The sequence below is a fragment of the Drosophila biarmipes genome, chromosome 2R (genome assembly GCF_025231255.1).
Source record: "Drosophila biarmipes strain raj3 chromosome 2R, RU_DBia_V1.1, whole genome shotgun sequence".
NCBI lineage: Eukaryota > Metazoa > Arthropoda > Insecta > Diptera > Drosophilidae > Drosophila > Drosophila biarmipes.
In genome coordinates, this window is record NC_066615.1 from 8,058,010 (window position 1) to 8,073,537 (window position 15,528).

Below are 15,528 nucleotides of genomic sequence, written 5' to 3' on the forward strand. Positions count from 1 at the left end.
CTGCCTTCTTCTCTTGCATATACGGAATTAACTATGATGAATTAATCCGGCCAAATAGAGGGGCATTTTCTTCAAGCGACGCGACTCTCAACGCAGAACGCCACGGGCGCACTCGCCGAGGTCGTGCCGTAGTCTCACATCAAGCTACTTCGCCTTTTTTGTATGGTTCTGAAAACCCTCCCAGATTTTAACTTGAGATATAGGTGGCTCTATAGAACCGGACGCTCCACCATGTCAAGTTGGTTTATATTTAGCGCCGCCGCGTTAGTACTGTGGTGTAGGGCGTAAGGCGTGCGACCACAAAACATTAAATTGCGAGTTCAATTCCCGCAAGATAATTTTTACAAAGTAATTTTTTTTTGTATTTTATAGATTAGTTAAGGGAGAAGATAGTTGGTTGTTTGTAATTCCAACCCTTCCCATAAGAAAAAGGTTTAATCTTTATTGCTTTAAAACTTTTGATTTTCAATTCTTTACGTCTATTGAAGCAGAAATTGATTCGTCACTGGGACAATTGATTACACGGATTTGCAATGATGCGTATTATTTAAAAAAGCAAAAACTTTCCCTAAATATTTTGGTTTCTACACCAAGAAGAACATCAACGTCAAAATGTTGTTCATAAGTTATATGGCTACGATTTTTCTGGCCAGTCTCCTTTATAAATCAGGTGCAAATGGATTCGAAGGCTACAAATGGTGCACGGTGGCTAGAAATGGAATATGTGCTAATTAAATCCCAAATAAAAATAAACTGAAAGTTGGTTTAAAGAAGTCGTGGCGTTTTTATCTCAATAACATTGGTTCGTGGTTGCTTCTGAAAACACATTTACCTCAACGTACACGCAACTGTTTGTTTATCTTCCGCGAATTAAAATGTAAAGCTTAAGGCATTTGCATTGGCTTCTAGCACCGACATTTGGCTAACTATAAGCGTTAAACGAGCATCAACTCACTCAGTTCATTTAGGTTAAATTCGGTTTAGTTTACACAGTCTTACAAAAATGGTAGACTCTAAAGGCAACTCAGAAACTTTTATGCAAAGGGTTCTGGGCATTCTCTCCGAAAATACAAGCTCCAAGGGCGAGATGCCTATGGTCAGCAGATATTTCTGCCCGGTTCTTCTGCTCGTCATTTGGATGGTCTCCTTAAGTAAGAATCTGGGTAACTTTTTAACAAAAAAAGCACTCTTAAATTTGCAAGTCCCAGCCATTTTAGTTTGTGTTTGCTTATGCTGCAAGTTTGTGAAGTCGGAAAGTATCACAAGCTACGACTCAAACAGCTTTGAGGTGCAGGAGGTTCGTGTCCTGGAGCCCACCTTCAAACATGTCAAGGGATGTGCATGTTTGGAGTGTCTGCATCGTCAACTGGCCCAGGAATTGGACAGGAAAAGTGTAAATTAAACTAGACACTTTGTTATTTGCCGTACAAAGTCGTGTTTATTGTGGTAATAACAAAAAATATTTACGGAATTTTTTATTCCCTTTCCGTAATTAAAGCTTTGGCACTTTAATAAAATATACTTTTAAGATCCTTCTTTCTTTTGAAGAAAATGTTATAAAGCTGCAGGTAATAGTTTCAAAGTTCTTTGGTCGAAATTACCTTCATATTTGGAACGTTTTGATTTTTTCGATTTGGTTATGAAATATCGTTTCTAATACTGTTTAGTAACTTTAGCCCTACTTGACTTCCACCTTAGACAAAGTCAAGGCATCCCCGTGAACGGAAGACAAAGTTAGCTTCAAATTGTGATCTTTGGCCAAATTGCAAACCGTTTCAAACTGGGCGTCCGAAAAACATGTACGGGAAAAGCAAATCGATGGCTCGTCAGAGCTCTCGAAATCCTTGATCACTTCTTCGAGTTCTTCCTTGAAAAGTTTATCATTGGCTTCCTTTTCCTGCTGAGCTGCTGTTTTTGGAGCAGCAGTTTCTTTGTTCTTTGCCGCGAAAGCCCGCGACCAAAGCTCACGACTAGCCTGCTTGTACTGGCTGATTCTCTTGTTCATTCTAATGATTTCATCGCTGATCTCCTTGTTCTCCGGCTGCTTCGCCTGCGCCTGCAGGAAGGCCTCTCGGGCCCGGTCGTACTCGCCCAAAGCAGCTAGGGCGCGTCCCTCCAGGAAGAGCGCCTTGCAGGATGGATTGTTGTTGGTCAGGCGCCGCAGAGACTTCATCATGATGCAGGCGCGCTGCGGCTTGTTAAGCTTGTTGTAAACGATCATCAGATTTTGCTGAAAAGTATTATGAAGGTAAAGAAATAAGTTAATTATTAAGATCTCTGCTCTTCGACTAGCCTAGCCATAAAATGTGCCTACGTTTAGGGTAATCAACAGATCAGTTTGCCTGCGCTCCTCCTCGTCATTGGCCAAACGGCAGTAGTTCAGGGAATTGATAGCCCGTTCAAACGTAGACGCCGCATCGCGATAGCGCCCGCGCCTAACGCAATCCTTTCCATGCAGGTGCATGTCCTGCGCCTTCGGATACACCACGCAGAACTTGTCGCGGTCCTCCTTAGCGATCCCATCGATGGCCTCGGCATCTCCAATAAGCGAATAGTCTATGACCTCCACCTTTAAGAGCGCGTCCGCCATGGGCTTGATCCTGGGCGGGCAACCCAGCTCCCCGAACAGCATCTTGTAGGATATGATGAACTCGGCCTGCTCGTAGGGACGCATAGTGAGCACAGCGGCCTCCAGGCCCATGATCACCGATTTCTGACCAGTCTCGAACTCGAATTTGGTGCCCCGCAGCATGGAGGAGTCGAAGGGAGCGCCCATGCCCTCCCAGTAGAAGCTGTAACGCACCGACACCCTGGCCTTATCCGGCACCAGATCCCGGTCCACGTGACCCTCGCGGGTGACCCTCTTGTACATGAACTCGTCGATCCTGTTCATCAGCTCACGCAGCTCATCGAAGGACCGCGTCCATGGGGAAAGCAGCACCTCGCTGTCCACATCCTCGGCGTCCTCGTAGTCGCTGTCGCTCTCGAGACCGACATCATTGCTGGCCCCATTATGCTGCGCCAAGTCCACCTCGAACTCAATGCCATTGTCCACGAGTTCGCTGCAGGAGGATTCGCAAAACCATGGTTTCAGCCACGTGCTAATGGTCGTATGCTGTATCAGTACTCACGAAAAGGAGACGGGCTCCTTGAGCAGCTGGGGCCCCATGGGATAAGACTCCTCCATAGTTCACAGAACACGTTTATAGTTTATAAAGAGTGCGTAGAATGAAAATCGCTGAAATGGCGCTTTCTTTTGGATGAAGGCAGTGCTGGAAAGAGCAGGAGCTTTCCAGTGATGGCTCCAGCCTTATCGAAATCGATAGGTAATTTTATCCTGTTCAAGCTATCGAATTCAAACTAAAGCGGCATAAAAAATTATTCTTATTGCTTATTGTCGTGTATTTGTAATGCATTATCTTCAGATAACATTAAATAAAGTAATATTTATGTTTTAATTTTAGTTGAAATCGTTTCAATCTCAGAGTTCATAAACGAAAGCGGTGGCATACGTCATAATTTACTTTTCAAATGAGCACATGATGCATCAGCATCCAAGATAACAAAGACCGCGCCCAAAAAAATTTAAATCATTCTTATGAAAATCGGAACTTTTACTTTCTAACAATAAATCCTCTTTTAAATTGCAAAATGCTGCGACTATGGTTTGTTTAAAAGGAATTCCTTATCATTCCTTCAGCAGCTTGCTCAACTCCTGGTACTGCTCTTGGATCTGCAAATCAACATCCTCCATTTTTACCTCCATATTATCCTCCAGTTTGTTCTGCGACTCAACTTCACCACCCAGATCGACAGCTAGCATCTTGAACACCGTCAGATTGCTACACATCACCTCCAGATTGTCGTCGATCTGGGCCTGGGAAGAATTTTCCGGATGATATGAGCTGTTGGGATCTTCACTGAGCCCTTCCGCTTGTTGGCTATCTTCCAAGCTGCTAGTTCCCTTGTCCGTGTTGTTATTGTCCTCTTGGAAGGACTTACTTGCTCGTAGCGACCGAGTTCTTTTTTTCTTTCCGGAGAAAAAGTTCTTCACGCCGCCAAGTAAGCGATTTAGCTGGCTTTTCCGTTTTTTGTTTGAGCTTTTCTCTTCCAACTGGTCCGTGGCCTTGTCCAGCTGCACCCACTGCTCCTGCTCCTCTCGCTGCTCCATATCCTCATCCATTTCGCGGTCTTCGTGGAGCAGACCTGCTGGTTTCAATAGTCCTGCGGTTTTCAATAAGTGGCAGGCAATTGTCCCTATTGCTTACCCAAGCTCTTGTTGGTGGAGTCAGGAGTTTGCTGGGCAGGCTCCGAGTGCTGCGAGCTTTTCCCATCCTCTGTGTTCAATGGATTGGTGTTCTTCGGTTGCGGAATTTCATGTGCTCCCATTCCGTTGCTTTGCTGGGCCATCTCTGTTGGCTAAACCCTCGAGAAATTACGAAAAAGCGATATGAATAATTTCTTACAAAATCTACTCGAGAAATGATGCATCAAAGGAACGATAATAGAGAAGTTTGCGTGTGTATCCGCAAAAATTCAACCAAAAAATGCTTAGGCACAAGGCTGTTCATCCGCTTATATGAATCTTTGTTCAAAGCTGAACACTTATCGCTCTCCAACTACTAGCACTCCGAGAGATTTTTTTGGTGTACGTAACAATAAAAACTAGGAAACGCAATGCATTCCTAATGACCTTCGATGGTGCTCATCTGGGCTAGTCTAGGGATGCAATTCAATCACTTCTTTAGCAGCTGGCTCATATCCTTATTCTGCTTGTCCACCTGTAAATCGACATCCTCCATTTTGCCCTTCATACTATCCAGCAGCTCGTTCTGCGACCCAACTCCACCACCGAGTTCGATAGCTAGCATCTTAGGGCACCGTCAGATTGCTAAACAATCTGCATGACAGTTGTTCGGATTATCTTGTCCTTCAAATCATGTGGAGACCCTTGGCTGAGGAATTTTATATCCTGCCACTTCGTTGCTCTGCTGTGCCATCTCTTTAGGTTGAACATTAAAGATATTACGCAAGAGAGTTATGAATCACTTTTTATGTATTACTCGAGAAATTCTGCATCAAAGGAAAAGATAACAAAGTTTGTGTATCGACATTCAAAACAAAGTTGCACAGGCACCAGACTGTTCATTCGTTTTATATGAATTTTTATTGAAAACTGAACACTTATCGCTCTCCAACTACTAGCACTCCGAGAGAATTTCTTTTGGTATGTGTAACAATAAAAAACTAGGAAACATAATGAGGAATGCATTCGTAATGGCCTTGTGAGGTGCTCATCTTGCGTATTGTATGACTATGATTTGTATTTTCAAGGGGGCTATACTAAGGATGCGGTAAACATAATGGTATCGTCGACTTAATTCACTTCTTCAGCAGCTTGCTCATGTCCTTGTTCTGCTTGTGGATCTTCAAGTCCACATCCTCGATTTTGTAGTTCATATTGTCCAGCAGCTCGTTCTGCGACTCAATTTCGCCGCCCAGATCGGTGGCCAGCATCTTGAGCACCGACAGATTGCTGCACATCTCCTCCAGGTTGGCGTCGATCTGGGCCTGGAAAGGATTGCCCGCATGCCGCTGGGACTGGTAGGTGCTGCTGGGATCGCCTCGCAGCTGACTCACCGGATGATTGTCGTAACGCTCTGCGGGTGAAAGAACCGGGGGGCTAGCTCCTCCACAGGCGCCCAAATCGATGTTGCTATTGGCCTCCTGGGAGGACTGACTGGTCGTAGGCGAGCCAGCCGCGGTGGGGGGCTGATCCCGGTTGCCGGAAAGGTAGTTTTTTAGTCCGCCGAAGACACTCTTGAGGCCAGTCAGATGGCGCTGGCTGAAGCGCAGCGTGTTGTTGATCTCGTCCAACTGATGCGAAGTCTTCTCCAGCTGCTCCCGCTGCTTGGCCAGCTCCACAGCAGTGGCCTTGCCCACCTCCTGAGTCTCGTAGAGCAGACCTATTGGTTTTAATGGATACATGTATAAATAACGCCCCTTAATTGGCTTGTAATTGACCCCCTTGGTTACCCAAGCTCTTGTTGGTGGAGTCCAGAGTTCGCTGCTCGATGGCCCTCCGTTTTTCCGCATAAGCCAGTCGTTGGGCAGCCACCGAGGGCGACGAGGTTATCTCGTCGCCATCATCGTCCTCCATCTCGAAGGGATTGGTGCTCTTCTGCTGCGTACTCTTGGGAGCTCCCGTCCGCTTGTTCTGCAGGAACAGCTCATCATCCACGTCATCGAATCTGTTCACATCATCGAAGTGGTCGTGCACGGGCTGCAGATAATTGTGGGCCATTTTGAGACAGAAAAGTTTCTAAATTGCTCAATTTTGTTGTGTTTTCATAAACTTTTATTTTCTTTGTTGTTGGCCGTCGATTGGAAGTTATCGATTGCAAGAGGGGTGGTACGTACGGCGAAGCTTAAGGCAGCTGGATCTGGCATATCGAAATTTAGCTAAATTTAATAATTTAATATACAGCACCGAAGGCAGGGCAAATGTTACTCAAAAACAAGTCATTAAGATATTAAAAAGTACTTAAGATAATATCAATAATCGTTACCCTCATTGAGAGCATCAAAAATCGGATGAGAAATCTCTCATCTAGCTATTTCAAACAAACTTAGCGAATACCCCCACTGAGGTCTCAGCAGAAAAAAGTAGTGTGGCATCACTGCTGGATATCGAACCAGCGTTTCGTTTCTATCAATTTTCCAGCAGGCGTCGCAGATTTTTGTAACTTTCTGGGCCCGAATTGGATGCAAACCTTAGTTTAATTTAGCAAATCGTAGCAGCCGAACGCCACAGGTTTCAGGACACTCATCGGCGAAGGAAACATCACCCACATGCATTGCACATCGCATTTTGTGGCCGCGTCATGTGCGGCGCTGCTTCTGCTGGCTGCCGCGGCGGCAGCGCAGTCGGCGGCGACTGCGCAGTCAGGATTACAGCCAGGTGGCAAGTTAATCGAGTTGGACGAGGACAACTGGCACCTGATGCTCCAGGGCGAGTGGATGATCGAGTTGTGAGTGCGAAAGGACGGCATTGAATGTCCCCCAACCATGTGGAACCCCGCGACGCCTGACGTAACGAGAAAGGGGCGTGGTGCGCCGGCTTCCTCAGCCGGCAAGCTGGTTTTCTTCTTTCTCTGGAATGCCAGACATTGCCTTGGGGCGACGATGACTCATTTCGATGGCAGCTGTTTAAAACGCGTGTTTTTCCCTGTACTTATAGCTTTGCTCCGTGGTGCCCGGCCTGCAAGAATCTGGCTCCCACCTGGGAGCGATTTGCCCGCGTGGCCAAGGATGTCAAGGTGCAAGTGGCCAAGATCGACGTGACCACCTCACCCTCGCTCAGCGGACGCTTCTTTGTGACCGCCCTGCCCACCATCTACCAGTGAGACATCTAACCCTTCGAAGCAATATAAACCCAAAGCCTAACCCGTGTAAATTCCTTTCAGCGTTAAGGATGGCGAGTTCAGGCAGTACCGTGGAGCCCGGGACGGCGATGCCCTCCTGTACTTTGTGAAGAAGCAGCAGTGGCAGAGCATCGAACCGCTCTCCGCCTGGAAGAAGCCCGATACCATCCACATGTCCGTGCTGTCCTACTTCTTTAAGCTGTCCCACACTCTGAAGGTTCGTTCACCTATCCCAATTTATCACCTCAGTTCATTGCATGAGACATAAGCGGAAGCTTATCAGCGGGGTGATCCCGCTGACCCATAGATTGCCTTCCATTACTCATTACTCTGGTCTTTGCTCTGTGCTGTTGTCTTGTATGTTGTGTCCATGTACTAATAGCACACGCAAAAACTCTTTAAGGACTTCAACGGGCGCCTGCAGGAGGAGTACGGACTGCCCACGTGGGGCTCCTACGCCCTCTTCGCCATCGCCACCATCTTTGTGGGCGCCGCCCTGGGGCTGCTCCTAGTGTGCCTTGTGGACTTTGTCTATCCACCCAAGAAATCGCAGCGACAGAGCTTCTCCGAGTCGCAGGACAATCTGGCCGAAGGTGTGGAGGATCTGGCCACCGAGGAGATCGAGGATGATGGCGACGCCGAGGAGAACGAGGATGAGCAGCGGGAGAGCGAGGAGGAGCCGGAGGAGGATGACGACGACGAGGAGGAGGAGGACAGCGAGGAGCAGGCGGGCGATCTGGCCGCACAGGAGAAGGAGGCCGACAGCGAGCCGGAAAAGGTCGAGAAGCCGGAGCCCAAGCAAGCCGGAGACTCTGCGCCCGAGAAGACGGAACAGGTGCGCAAGCGCAAGCCACGCAAGGGCGATTAGGTGCAGCCGGGTGGGTCCCCCTGGACCATCAGCCTTAGCGATCAGAAGCGGCAACAAAAAGACTAACACACAGAATCGAGAGAAACACAACCTCTTACCAAGCATCATTGGAGCAGATCCCCTCTGCTTTGCCTTCGCGCACAAAACTGATTGTTTCCCACACTTAATCCTAGCCAGAAACGGCACCTCATGTATTTCTTAATTATGTACATCAAAATTATAATCCATTAAGCGGTAACGAGCGTAACAATAACTAAATTTAACTTTAGTCGTACACTCTAATTTTCTTTTGCCAAGCATTGTATTTTGTGTTCCAATCGATTACCTGCATAATTATCTTCTCTTAAGCATTTCATTTGTAATTGAATTTCAATCAAATTGCAAATTGTATTAAATTTTCGTATTACAAAATAAACTAAAGCCAATTAAGAGGTGTTTTTAATCTCGCGAATTGGAATTGGAGTCCCGAAAATAATCCGTAACAACAAGTATTTAGATTTCAATTTTTGAGTTTCATGTTTTGTTGAAGTTAGGACACTACTATTCCCAGAAATATCCATTAATATATATAGTTTAACATTTTAGTTAATTTTTTATTGAACGAGGAAAAGTCAACTTGTTCATTTATTAATGGCTTTTCCAGTTCGTTTTTATTCGTATTCAATTTTAATAAATAAGAATCCACGTTTTCGGTACGGTTTTACAAATTTATTATCAGTTTATTGTAAGAGAATATGAAATAAGAAAAAATCCCTGCAATTTCGTATGTGTATAACTACAAATAAGGTGTGTGTGGTGTTCGGCCGAAATTAACGCAATTTTCAAATACATATTGTCATCCAAAGGCAAAAAATAGTTAGCTGTTGCTTAAATAGTTAACTTGTTGCGGCATACAAGTACTGATGGCTATCTTATAAAAGAGTACAAAATGATTATACAAATATCTCTATAAAACGTGATTCATCTTCAGCGTTGCTTGCCTGATCTGTTGGCACTTGTGATTTAAATCGGAATTAACTGGATTAATTACAACATTTTGATTGTTAAACAAATAATATTTCTTTCAACAAATTGCTATGGCTATTGTAAGGTTCATTCCGGGGGTTTACGGGGGATAAGGTACTTGTGGTGTGTGTGTATATTTTAATTTCTATATATATAAAATATATATTTGATATATATTGTTTGGTTGTAAAAGTTGTACTATTGCAGCGTATGGAGGAAGTAAGTTGGGGGTTTCCGGGATAAGGAGTCGGATGGGGACCGGGATGCGGATGCGGGCTGTTCGTTTTGGGCTGTGGTGTGTTTTCAAATACTTTAAGTAATTGTCTGTGTGTGAGTTTGAAAATTTAGCTGTTGTGAATTTCGGTTCAGGCTGGCTTCAGTTAATTCGTATTCGTACAAAATGGCGAGATGTCAACAAAAACAATTGTTAATTACTTTGAAATATTCAAAAAGCAATCGTCGTGCGTTGTCGACTGCAGCTGAAAGCAGATTCTCCAACCGGAAGAGGGTTGGGATTGCTTTCAGCCCCAGATATTTGTTGTAAAATTAACCTTCGGGGGGCCAACTTCATAACAAAGGCGCACTTCAGGCTTAAACTACTAAATAACTAATTGAGGTATGAGTGTGGTGAGGCTGTCCTCTTGCAGAACTTGCTTGATGAGTGGAAATTTTGACGGGGCCAAAAGTTGGCTGAATTTTGTAAACCGGTCTATTGCATAAAATTGCAGGTCTTCGTCCGTCGCCCGTTGCCCACTGGAGCTGGGATTGGGCACGGACAAGTAAAAAAGCGTAGCAAACTAGTAGGGCGAAGGATAAGCTTGTGGAGATGGCTGTTGCTGCTGCCAAGGACTGCTAGGCCACGAAATCGAGCGGCCGGTTGAAGCCACCCTTGCGATTCATGTACTGGCGGTACTTTCGCTTTAGGATTACATGCACTTCTCCGACATCGTTGCCCTCGACCTTCCGGTTTTTGGTGGTGTCGAACGTGCAGAATCCCATTGTCTTGAGCATTTCGACCTCTTCCGGTGATTTTCCCTCCAGGTCGGCCTCGTTGATCTTGGGCCGGTCGGCAGCTGTGGCCGCCGCATTGTTCCTCGTCGTCCTTCGCGACGTCGATGGTCCGGAGCTGCTGTTGCCGCCGCTGCTTCCGCCGCCTCCTCCTCCGGCGCCCCTCGACCGCGATCTGAAAACCATGAATTGCATTGTGCATCGTGAGTTGTGTGTTTCAATACGCTTCAGTTGGTGACTGACAGGACCAGTTGATTGCATTCGAATTGCAACGAGCCTGGGAATTAACTGGGGCGACCTTGAGCATTGTGCACCCGATTGTGCAATTTGAAGTTTTAATTAAGCGAAATACGACACTTTGCAACCGGTCGGTTCGCTTCATTAAAGGTCTCATTTACGGCTGGGTGTTTGGAAATAATTTGAGAACTCAAACCCCACTTAATAATCAGTGGTTTGGGAGGATACAAAAAGAGCTAATATTAAGGAACTTATTTTTTTATAAAATAAAATACTGGTTATGAATATGAAATTATAAACATACTCGAGAATTAAGTTTTTAAGATTGGAAATACTATGGCAATGATATATGCTCTTAAGGGATCTATATAAAGTTCTCGAGGCTTTTGTGCGATTCATATACGGCGCTGTAAAAAAAACTATCTAAACTACCTTTCCACTTTCTGCCTGAGAGAGAAACCAACTTAATAATCACTGGGTTGGGAGGATGTGATAATAATAATAATAAAAGAAAACCTGTCCATGACTATAAAATTACAAACCGATTAAGATAGTAAATACTATTGAAATATGCCTTCTATACAGATTGAAAGTTCCAAATACCTATCATTAGGAAAGAATTAGAAAAGCCTACCCAAATAACCTAACTACTCTTCCAACTAATATTCCAACAGTTTCCACTTAAAAATAGCTAGGAGATGGGTGACGCTGCTCGGGCTTCTTTTAATTTTGTGTGGTGTATTTCTTAGTTGACATTGTGTAGAAGATAACAGAAAATCCTTAGATCGAGTGTAAAAAGTGGTTAATTTCGCCTAGGACATGTCCTCGATGAGGGCTGCTCGCAGCTTGGTCGTCACCGTGGCTGGCTGGGCCTGGTTCAGCTTGAAGACGCTCTCGATCACCGAGATCTCTGTGGCCGTGGTGTTCATGCCCACGAAGGAGAGCCAGTCGTTGACCACCATGCCGGCGGCGAGGACCTCGCTGCCCCGGTTCACTGTGCCGGCAACGAGGGGGACCTGCAGCAAAGACGACAGCTCGTCCTGGTCCTGTATGCTCGTCTTGGGGTGCACCATGCCGCCCTGGTTGCTCAGCACGGTGTACGAGCCCACCAGTGTGTTGTCGGCGATGGTCTGCCGGAAGACCTCGACCTTGAGCACGTCCCCGATGATCTCCTCGGTCTCCTTGTCCAGATCCGGATGGACCAAAGCCACATAGTCGTTGCAGGCGATAACGTTGCCCAGCGCCGACAGGCGCTCCTCCACGCGCTGGATCTTGACTGCGTCCGGCAGGCTATTGCGCAGGTGCTGCAGCTCCTCGTCGGTGGTGGAATTGGGCACCAGTAGGCCGTTCCTGTTGCCCACGGTGAGGCGTCCTATGATCCGGCAGCCGCCCACATTGGCGTGCACCACGGGGATGGTCTCGGCCAGCTCCGCCTCGAAGGCGCTGTAGAAGGTCTCGGATCCGCCGATGGCCACCAGGCAGTATGTGTTGGTGAGTTTTGTGAAGACGCCGATGTCGTCGTTGTTCTCGAATTGCACGCGCAGCGCCATGTTCTCTGTAAGTTCCGGTTGGTGCTTCCTCTGTGGGTTTCTCTCTGAGCTGATTTCCTGGCCTGACTGAGCCCGAACGCTGGGATCCCCTGGGTTTGGTTTATAAGGCCGGAAAACTATTTGAACGCCGTGATGAAATTCGGCAATTTCGCAAATTTCGCTTCACGTGGTAATTTTTTTTGTGTTCAACAGAGCTGCACAGCCATCGATTGCCTGCCTATCGAACGGGCTATCGATACTCGCGGGTAAATAAACAAGTTCTCGGAGGGTGTAACGAATTTAAGGGGGGGTTGAAGGGGTCACCCTACCCGGAAGAGTTTTTGAAACGCCTTGACATTCTTGAAGGAATTTCAAAGTGGTTCTGCTAGACATCTACACCCTAAAATGCTCCAAGTACGCCCCTGACCACGTTCTTACTTCTACGTTGTAGTGACTAGTTTTATACTTATCGTGTCTTGGCTTTTGGTACACTACACTTTGTTATTCACCTAGAACGCCGGCCCCGCGCTCGGTCGCGGTCGCGCTCCCGGTCACGGCTGCGACTCCGGTCGCGGTCCCGCTCCCGGCGACTGGGGCCTCCTCCCGATCCAGATGCTCCGGGAGCCACTCCGATGGCCTCCCTCTCGCGGGAACGGCGCTCCCTGCGCTTCTTGCGCTCGGATCGCTCCTTCTCGCGCCTCCTGTGCGCCGGCGAGGCGGGACTCCGGCTGCGGCCCATTCCTGCTTCCGATTCTGCTTGTGTGGCGGTCTGCGGTGTGAGTTCTAGATGGTTTTGGTTTGCCTGGATGGGTTTAGTGATGTTAGGCTGTGGTATTACGGGCACCATCGGAATTCCCTGCTCACCGTGGCTCTAGGCTGTGTCTAGCATTATTTGGGCGACACCGGCGGTGAGAGAAAACGCGCTAACTTAAAACTAAACGCAAATAAACGACGCGTTATTTCGCCGCGACGCCGAAAACGGAATTGAAGAATTGGATAAAAATAAAAGCGAATGGAGGGTAGAGGCGGAGAATCGATGTTCGTATCGGGTCATCGATTTTTAAGGCATCGGCAGTCGGTCACATCGATGTCTGGCACGAAAAACACCCATCTCTAGCCGCTCTCTCGCAGCTGCTTTCATCCCTTTTTTAGATTTTTTAACAGCGCTGTAAAGTGCATCGAAATCTAACAGCGGCATATTTAAATATTTTCCATATAAACCTGAACAATCTTAAGTAATTTAACTGCTTTGAGGGTTTTTTAATAATAGTTATTTTATTCTTATAATGCTAGCGTACAGCTGGAATGTATCCTGTATCAGGAAAAGGTTTGAGTACTATTTGTTAGCTCCTTTTTTACTGATTCAAGAATTTTTGAATTATGATTAGTAATCATGTGCGTTCAGCAGAACTGTCCTATGAATTCCATAAGTGATCAGGTATCATGTTGTTCTGCTGAACTCGGCCCTAGTTTTTTAATTTCTCACTTAGTTGATTGTCACTTAAGGGGTGTATAATTAAGAAAATAAACATTGCCTTACCGATCTGTATGTACGTATTTAAATGCATCAAATCAACAGACCGATATAGGATTTAAATTAAAAATAGAAGCCATCTTCCGCCTCAGCTATGTCAGGTGGGTGTCTCGGCTGTCGGGCAGGTGCACTTGCTAAGTGTACTAGTATTTCGATCTTTGAGATCGATTTATTTTCCCAAGCACGGCGCTGCCAACTCCTTGGGAATAGAAAGAAAATGCATCTTGAAGATTAAGATACACACAACAATCCGTAAGTGCGTCAGAATTTTCAGAACCCGCGGTTCGCTGGAACTCAAGAAATAAGCCCTTAAATGTATCTGTACCTCTGAATGCCATCGCGCAGTAGATAGCCCCGTGTATAGCGAAGCGAAAGAAAAGCGATCGCAACCGATCCGTCCGGTATTCAATATGTTGTCGGTGCTGCGAAATACCTCGGAGGCCGTTGCAGTGCTCGCCTCCGTGGGCCTTGGACTGGTTCTGCTCATATTCGTGGCCACCACGCCGACAGCCGTCGAAGCCACCCAGTCGGGCATTTACATAGACAATGGCAGGGATCAGACGATCATGCACCGGGTGCTGAGCGAGGACGACAAGCTGGACGTCTCCTACGAGATCCTCGAGTTCCTGGGCATCGCCGAACGCCCCGCGCACCTGAGCAGCCACCAGTTGTCCCTGAGAAAGTCGGCTCCCAAGTTCCTCCTCGACGTCTATCATCGCATCACGGCCGAGGAGGGCCTCAGCGATCATGACCACCATGCCGACGATGACGAAGACTCCTATGAGCGCGGCCATCGCGCCAGGAGAAGCGCGGATCTCGATGAGGAGGATGAGGGCGATCAGCAGAAGAACTTTATCACCGACCTGGACAAGAGGGCGATCGACGAGAGCGACATCATCATGACCTTCCTGAACAAGCGCCACCACAACGTGGACGAGCTGCGTCACGAGCACGGCCGGCGTCTGTGGTTCGACGTCTCCAAGGTGCCGAACGACAACTACCTGGTTATGGCCGAACTGCGCATCTACCAGAACGCCAACGAGGGCAAGTGGCTGACCGCCAACAGGGAGTTCACCATCACAGTCTATGCCATCGGAACCGGAACGCTGGGAGAGCACACCATGGAGCCGCTCTCCTCGGTGAACACGACTGGGGACTATGTGGGCTGGCTGGAGCTCAACGTGACCGAGGGGCTGCACGAGTGGCTGGTCAAGTCGAAGGAGAACCACGGCATCTACATCGGAGCACATGCCGTGAACCGGCCCGACCGCGAGGTCAAACTAGACGACATTGGACTGATTCACCGCAAGGTAGACGACGAGTTCCAGCCCTTCATGATCGGCTTCTTCCGAGGACCGGAGCTAATCAAGGCGACGGCGCACAGTAGCCACCATCGGAGCAAGCGAAGTGCCAGCCACCCGCGCAAGCGCAAGAAGTCGGTCTCACCCAACACCGTTCCGCTCCTGGAGCCGATGGAGGGCACGCGCAGCTGCCAGATGCAGACCCTCTACATAGACTTCAAGGATCTGGGCTGGCACGACTGGATCATCGCTCCGGAGGGCTACGGGGCCTTCTACTGCAGCGGCGAGTGCAATTTCCCGCTCAACGCGCACATGAACGCCACCAACCACGCGATCGTCCAGACTCTGGTCCACCTTCTGGAGCCCAAGAAGGTGCCGAAGCCCTGCTGTGCTCCGACCAGGCTGGGAGCACTCCCCGTTCTGTACCACCTGAACGACGAGAACGTGAACCTGAAAAAGTATAGAAACATGATTGTGAAATCCTGCGGGTGCCATTGAATTCAATTTACCACTTAGGCTAAGCAATATAAAGCATTTCTGTGTAGATGTCCATCTCTGTACTAATCTCGAATATTTTTTATAGAAATATACATCGCTGTACCTAACTGAAGTGGCGACGGAT

The 15,528-nt window shown here is 47.4% G+C and overlaps 8 protein-coding genes across 14 annotated transcripts; 3 read left to right on the forward strand and 5 right to left on the reverse strand.

The window, feature by feature from the left end:
* The first annotated feature begins 914 nt into the window (after positions 1-914).
* LOC108026607 (uncharacterized) lies at positions 915-1,535 on the forward strand. 3 transcript variants are annotated; one of them, XM_050887881.1, is made up of 2 exons: positions 915-1,151; positions 1,203-1,535. In XM_050887881.1, exons 1-2 carry the CDS (start codon positions 1,004-1,006, stop codon positions 1,400-1,402), a joined length of 348 nt encoding a protein of 115 aa, XP_050743838.1. In that variant the 5' UTR covers positions 915-1,003; the 3' UTR covers positions 1,403-1,535. The 3 variants fall into 3 exon arrangements, with proteins under 3 accessions (XP_050743838.1, XP_016953070.1, XP_050743839.1); XM_017097581.3 differs by having other exon boundaries at positions 1,209-1,535; XM_050887882.1 differs by having other exon boundaries at positions 1,218-1,535.
* LOC108026531 (inactive peptidyl-prolyl cis-trans isomerase shutdown) lies at positions 1,431-3,277 on the reverse strand. Its single transcript, XM_017097479.3, has 3 exons — positions 3,132-3,277; positions 2,315-3,062; positions 1,431-2,230 (listed from the first exon to the last, which is right to left on the reverse strand). Exons 1-3 carry the CDS (start codon positions 3,185-3,187, stop codon positions 1,679-1,681), a joined length of 1,356 nt encoding a protein of 451 aa, XP_016952968.1. The 5' UTR covers positions 3,188-3,277; the 3' UTR covers positions 1,431-1,678.
* A 112-nt stretch (positions 3,278-3,389) lies between these two features.
* On the reverse strand, positions 3,390-4,584 carry LOC108026501 (soluble NSF attachment protein 29). Of its 4 annotated transcripts, none has more exons than XM_044092065.2 (3): positions 4,467-4,530; positions 4,269-4,412; positions 3,390-4,224 (listed from the first exon to the last, which is right to left on the reverse strand). In XM_044092065.2, the coding sequence occupies exons 2-3, from the start codon at positions 4,408-4,410 to the stop codon at positions 3,689-3,691; spliced, it is 678 nt and encodes a 225-aa protein (XP_043948000.2). In that variant the 5' UTR covers positions 4,411-4,412; positions 4,467-4,530; the 3' UTR covers positions 3,390-3,688. The 4 variants fall into 4 exon arrangements, with proteins under 4 accessions (XP_043948000.2, XP_050743457.1, XP_043948001.2 ...); XM_050887500.1 differs by having other exon boundaries at positions 4,269-4,419; positions 4,467-4,517; XM_044092066.2 differs by having other exon boundaries at positions 3,390-4,206; positions 4,269-4,584.
* A 564-nt stretch (positions 4,585-5,148) lies between these two features.
* Positions 5,149-6,405, reverse strand: LOC108026967 (synaptosomal-associated protein 29). Its single transcript, XM_017098183.3, has 2 exons — positions 6,037-6,405; positions 5,149-5,966 (listed from the first exon to the last, which is right to left on the reverse strand). Exons 1-2 carry the CDS (start codon positions 6,302-6,304, stop codon positions 5,383-5,385), a joined length of 852 nt encoding a protein of 283 aa, XP_016953672.1. The 5' UTR covers positions 6,305-6,405; the 3' UTR covers positions 5,149-5,382.
* A 265-nt stretch (positions 6,406-6,670) lies between these two features.
* Positions 6,671-8,721, forward strand: LOC108026781 (thioredoxin-related transmembrane protein 1). 2 transcript variants are annotated; one of them, XM_017097938.3, is made up of 4 exons: positions 6,671-7,031; positions 7,241-7,402; positions 7,467-7,641; positions 7,807-8,721. In XM_017097938.3, exons 1-4 carry the CDS (start codon positions 6,853-6,855, stop codon positions 8,290-8,292), a joined length of 1,002 nt encoding a protein of 333 aa, XP_016953427.1. In that variant the 5' UTR covers positions 6,671-6,852; the 3' UTR covers positions 8,293-8,721. The 2 variants fall into 2 exon arrangements, with proteins under 2 accessions (XP_016953427.1, XP_016953428.1); XM_017097939.3 differs by having other exon boundaries at positions 6,674-7,031; positions 7,828-8,721.
* A 264-nt stretch (positions 8,722-8,985) lies between these two features.
* On the reverse strand, positions 8,986-13,113 carry LOC108026783 (U4/U6.U5 small nuclear ribonucleoprotein 27 kDa protein). The gene is made up of 3 exons (XM_017097941.3): positions 12,936-13,113; positions 12,581-12,873; positions 8,986-10,480 (listed from the first exon to the last, which is right to left on the reverse strand). The coding sequence occupies exons 2-3, from the start codon at positions 12,808-12,810 to the stop codon at positions 10,150-10,152; spliced, it is 561 nt and encodes a 186-aa protein (XP_016953430.1). The 5' UTR covers positions 12,811-12,873; positions 12,936-13,113; the 3' UTR covers positions 8,986-10,149.
* Positions 11,244-12,515, reverse strand: LOC108026782 (eukaryotic translation initiation factor 6). The gene has a single exon (XM_017097940.3). It carries the CDS (start codon positions 12,090-12,092, stop codon positions 11,355-11,357), a length of 738 nt encoding a protein of 245 aa, XP_016953429.1. The 5' UTR covers positions 12,093-12,515; the 3' UTR covers positions 11,244-11,354.
* Positions 13,114-13,796: 683 nt separating the features above from the next.
* LOC108026917 (protein 60A) lies at positions 13,797-15,516 on the forward strand. The gene has a single exon (XM_044092282.2). It carries the CDS (start codon positions 14,016-14,018, stop codon positions 15,402-15,404), a length of 1,389 nt encoding a protein of 462 aa, XP_043948217.1. The 5' UTR covers positions 13,797-14,015; the 3' UTR covers positions 15,405-15,516.
* The last annotated feature ends 12 nt before the right edge of the window (positions 15,517-15,528 follow it).